The 5298-nt window shown below is 58.9% G+C and overlaps 1 protein-coding gene across 1 annotated transcript in view; it reads right to left on the reverse strand.

Annotated features, from left to right (window-relative positions):
* Positions 1-742: 742 nt before the first annotated feature.
* The window catches only part of SMG5 (SMG5 nonsense mediated mRNA decay factor), a 27385-nt gene continuing 22829 nt past the window's right edge, over positions 743-5298 (reverse strand). The window contains exon 15 of the mRNA XM_042034525.1: positions 743-762. Within this exon, the coding sequence (XP_041890459.1) occupies positions 743-762 (20 nt within the window). The remainder of the gene's footprint in view (positions 763-5298) is intronic.

Genomic DNA, 5298 nt, shown 5'->3' on the forward strand with positions numbered 1-5298 from the left:
CTGTCACTCCCTGTGCCAGCTGTGGCATTCCCAGGGCTCGGGGGTTCTGGTTGCCCTGGTGTGGGGAGGTGGGGCGCAGGTATGTCTAGATGGGACCCACCGGGAGCACGGTGGCACCGCGGTCCTGCGGGGACACCCGTGCAGCTCCGCGCTGCACAAAAGCTGCCGAACGCGCCCGCGCCTCCCCCTGCTCCTCGAGAAGTGGAGAAACACAAAAGAGAGAGGCAGGAGGGCTGGGAGCGGTGGAAGAGAGGGAGGGAGGGAGGGAGGGAGGGAGGGAGGGAGGGAGGGAGAATCCCCCATGCCCGGAGCTAATCCCAGCTCCTCTAGGAGAGGGATCTCGAATAACAACCGTCCGTGGTCGTGGCCAGATGGATTTGATTTAATAACAAAGCAGGGGGGCTTGGGATCATTTCGGAGCCTACCAAAGGGCCGGATCCTCGGCAAGCAGCAAAGGGCCATGCAGCGGTGTAAATCCAAGTGTGAGCTGCAGACTGCTTGCATGCTTCCCGAAATGCTGGGATTGCCTCGGCTGAGGCAACATCTTCTACTTCTCAGGAGCTCCTTCAGTCCCGGCCACCTGTGGGGCACAGGGCAGCGCCAAATGCATGGGGGCTCTGGGTTTGTCACATGGACACAGCCAGGAGGGAAAGGGGAAGAGGACTGGGAGGCAGTTCCTGAGGCTTTCACAGCCCCAGCTGAGGTGTCTCACCACTCAGCACTGCCGTGGGCTCAAACCCCTTTATGGAGCACAGGGCAGCCCTTGGTCCCACTTTTGCAAATCCAGGAGACCCCCACTGCACCCCACAGTGGCTGAAGCCTCCCACTCCTTAGTTTCAGCATCTCGGAGGCAGGGAGGTGGCTCAGGACAGTGTCACCCTCTCCCTGTGCCATGCCAAAGGAGGAGGCTGTGGGTTAGGAGAGGGGTAGCAGCCAGGGCAGCAATGCTGATCCCAGGTTTTACCCTGCTCCTGCCTCGAATTCCACTTTGGATTTGCCTTGGAGAGAGTGGGTGAGTGCAGAGCGGAGTTTCCTGCACATGGCAAGAATTCAGCATTTGGGCAAAGAGCCCCCCAGCTATCTGAGCCCCTCCTGCCCTTCCAAGACACATGGGGCCCTGTTCCTGACCCCGTTGTCAGGAGATGCAGTGGGCACCTTGGGCCATGCCTGGCCTGTTCCCTTCCTTGGAGCAGCCACAGAGCCAGTGCCAGCAGGCAGATGCTGGGGACCAGGCTGGCTGAAGCAACACCAAAATCCCTGTATTCCTTCCTGTCCCACACGGTCCTTTGGGGTGCTCAAAAGGCAACAGTCCTGTGGCAGGCAGGGTGGCAGCACAGCGGAGCAGCACCGTGCTGCCAGGCCGTCCCCACCACCCTGCTTGCCACGTCTGCCAGTTGGTGCTTGGGCCAGCAGCCTCCCTGGAGATCTTGTTTCTGGAAACTGGAGCAGCCTTGGTGCTGCCCCGCCAGCTCCCCAAGCAGTGGGAGGTGCTGCCGTCAGCCCAACACCTGCAGCTCAGCCTGCGACTGCTCCCGTCCGGATCGTTTGGCGCTCCGCCGCCGGAGCAATGAGATCCCGGCGCCAGTGATGTGCCGGCAAGAGCAAGAGGGGTGTTTTCTGCTCGGGGCAGGATGCCGGGGCTGTGCAGCTGGGCTGGAAGGGCACCGGGAGGCAGGAAGAACTGTGGGTCCATCCCAGAAGCAGGGAGCCAGGAGTCTGGCTGTGGCCGGCATGTTCTGTGCCGAGAGGCCGGGATGCAGGAGCTATCACTTGCACCCCACGTCTCCAATGGACTGTGTGTTCTGCTCCAATGGTCTCCTGCTCAGGGCACTGTGCTCATCTCCATCTCCATCCCACCCGCTCCTCAGTGGCACCATGTTCAGAGTGCAGCTGGTTTCTGATTCCTGCTTCCACCCAGCAGTGCTGTTGGCACCATGTCCCGTCTCCTGGCTGGCTCACCGGGACTATCTGCTGTCCGGGAGCCTTTCCCCCCTCTCTTTGCTGTTGGCAAAAAGCCTGGAGGGAGAACCGGATCAGCGTGGGGTGGTTGAGGGAGGCACAGGCTGTGCTGCCCCTGCTCTTCCACTGCTAGGTCAGGACGAGGTTGTTCCTCCCCACGCCAGCGTCAAGGGAATGCTCTCCCCAACTTGGGTGCTGAGAGCCTCACGAACAAGTGCTGCCGGCAGTGTAGACCCCGGCGAGGGATGTCTTCTCTCCTCATCCCCTTGGGAAGACGCCAGCCTGGTATGGGAGCTCGGGACCATTTACTCCCAGCTCTGCTGCCCTAATGAGAAGCAGTCGCTCAGCCTTGGCCCCGTGCCTGTAAAAATGAATCTGTGCTTGTGTTTTCGGTGCCACGTGCTCTGCGGCCAGAGCAGTGGGTCCGTGGAAAGGGGTGGCACGGGGCAGCGAGGGGGTGGCATCCTCGTGGGCGAGCACCCCTGGGCTGTTGGGAGCCTGAGGGCTCTGGATGGCAGCCGGACGATCCCCATGCCACTCGTGGTCTCCAGGCTGGGACTTCGCAGAGCCGAGTGACATCTCTGTCCCGAGTCCCAGCCTCCTTCAGGAGCCACAGGGTGAGGCTGGCCGTGGGTTAGGGCAGCCCCCCGAGCCCTGCCGCCGGGACACGGGGCGAGGAGCCGCCGTGGCCAGCGTTGTGCTGGGGCTGGGCTCCCCGCTCTGTACTGCGGGCGTCAGACACGAGATGGAGCTGCCGATCCCTCCTGTGCCCTGCCGGGACTCTGGCTGTGCTCTGCTGAGCCTTGGCCCCCGGCCGGCCGGGCCACCCAGCTGCGGAGCACAGGAGGGGTGACCTTGGCATCACCTCCCGGCGGCTGGAGGCTCCCCTTGGCCGCGCGTCTCGGGCTGCGAGTCCGCGCGGTGAGAGAGGGTTTGGTGCTGTGTCTTTGCTAACGCAGAGTCCCATGGGGACTGTGCCTGGGCTGGCCTCTCACTGCCCGGGGGAGGGGAACCAGGATGGGCCCAGCTGTGTGTCCCAGCAGAACCACACGACTGGTCAGACCCTGGCGGTTACAGAATCACAGGGTGGTTGGGGCTGGGAGAGACTTTAAAACCCATCTCCTTCCACCATGGTGCCATGGGCAGGGACACCTTCCACCATCCCAGGTTACTCTGAGCTGTGTCCAACCTGGCCTTGAACAATGCCAGGGATGGGGCATCCACAGTTTCTCTGGGCAGCCTGTGCCAGGCCCTCACCACCCTCCTCCTTTTATCCTTTGACAGAGGAGAGGACTGTGCAGAGCCTGCAGTGTGGATGATGCTGTATAATCATTAATAATACATGAATTTATTTGCATTATGGTAATTTCCAGCATCCTCATAGGAAAGCAGGGCTTGGCTTCGCAAGGGGCCATGTATGGAAGTCCTGCCAAAGAGGATATGTCACTGGACCTGTTGATCACCAGCGCAAGTGAGCTCATCAGCGACATCAAGATTGGAGGCAGCCTGGACTGCAGTGACCACACACCAGTGGAGTTCACAGCCCTGAGGGATGTGGGACAGGCAAAGATTCAAGTCAGGACCCTGAATTTTAGGGAAGCAAACTGCAAGCTGTTCAAGAAGTTGGTCAATGGGATCCCCTAAGAAACTGCCTTTAGGGACAAGGGGGCAGAACAGAGTTAGCAGGTCTTTAAGGACTCTTTCCATAGAGTGCAAGAACTCTAAATCCACATGAGTAAGAAATCAGGAAAGGAAGACAAGACACTGGCATAGCTGAGTGGAGACCTGCTGGTCAGCTGGAAGGGCAGGAAGGAAATGAACAGGCAGTGGGAGCAGGGATCATGGAAAGAGGACAAATGGCAATGGCTTTAAACTTTAAAAGAGTAGGTTTAGATTAGATATTAGGAAGAAATTCTTCCCCATGAGGGTGGTGAGGCACCAGCACAGGTTGCCCAGAGAAGCTGTGGCTGCCCCATCCCTGGAAATGTCCAAGGTCAGATGGAGCTTAGAGCAACCTGGGATAGTGGAAGATGTCCCTGCCCATGGCAGGGGGGTGGAATGAGATGGGCTTTGAGGTTCCTTCTACCCCAATCCAGTCTGTGATTCTGAGATTCTATATGCTTGAAGATACCATCTCTTTGCAGAGAAACCCTCATGTGTTAAGACAGTAAAAGAAGAATGGAAAAATGAAAGAATGTGCTGAATCCAGCCTGGCAAATGGACAAGCCAAGGCATGGACCTGCGCATCATTGACAGATGAGCTTTGAAGACCCCATACCTCATTGGAGGGTGGAGGGGATGTTTCAGCACTTGGGCTGAGCACTGCAGACCAGGCAGATCTCAGCAGCCAGTGAGCGGGGCCAGGCTTTGCACAGAGAAGGGTAAAAGGTAGAAGTGGAGGCAGCAGAAAGAGGAGCTCACCTCCAGCATGGTACAGGAGGGCAGTTTGGTGCTCTGTCATTGGAGCCAAGGGTGTTTTCTGATTGTCCATGAGCCATTCCCAGTGGGGTCTGTCCTCCAGCCCCTCTTGTACAGTGATTCTTGGGGCTGGTGTGCATCACAGCACCCTCTGCTTCTGCTGCCACTGGCCCCTACAGCCCCATCCCACTGCTCTCTGCAGCAGTTGGGGTCACCAGACAGCACAGCCCCCTTTCCTGGTACCACAAGCTCCATCCTGCCCAGTCCAACCCCACCCTGTGGTCTCAGCTCTGCCCACAGATCACAGCAGGGATCCCCTGGCTTCCCCATCCCAAACCCTCTTGAAAGAGTGGCTGAACCACAGGGCTCACAGATCCCAACCCACAGCCACGGCGCCCTTGGCAACAGGCAAACAAACAGCCCGTCGCTGGCTTCGTCACCATGGCATGATTCATGGTGAGGCCTATTTGGCCACTTGGCCTCTCCTGCCTGGGACAAACTGGGATGAAGCACTTTTTCATCACATTTTTCCTTTGATGTTAATCTGCTCATCTCCAGCCTCTACTGCCTTTTACGTCCAAACCCCATTAGGAAAACTCCCACTGCTCCTCCGCCCAATGGCCTGGGGATGCTGCAGGAGCAGCTCCAATGAGCAGCACAGGTGAGCCTTGGCCCTGGGGCTGCTCTGGCTTTGCCCCATGCTGCCAGCCCCGGATTCCCCCTGCAAATCACAACCTGAGGTCTCCCTGAGGACGTTTTGGGGCTCCAGGCCCTTCCCCGAAGCCAATATCCACAGCTTTCCCCACGGGGCAGATTTGCTCACCCTGCTTTGGGAAAAGACTTCTACCTCCCAGCTTGGAAAAGAGCAGCCTCAGGGCTGCTCTAACTATACAGGGGTGGTAGTGAGTCCCACACCCCCCC

The sequence above is a fragment of the Corvus kubaryi genome, unplaced genomic scaffold, assembly GCF_017639235.1.
Source record: "Corvus kubaryi isolate FWS band 111438036 unplaced genomic scaffold, C.kubaryi_AGA036_p1.0 37373, whole genome shotgun sequence".
In the NCBI taxonomy this organism is placed as follows: Eukaryota; Metazoa; Chordata; class Aves; order Passeriformes; family Corvidae; genus Corvus; species Corvus kubaryi.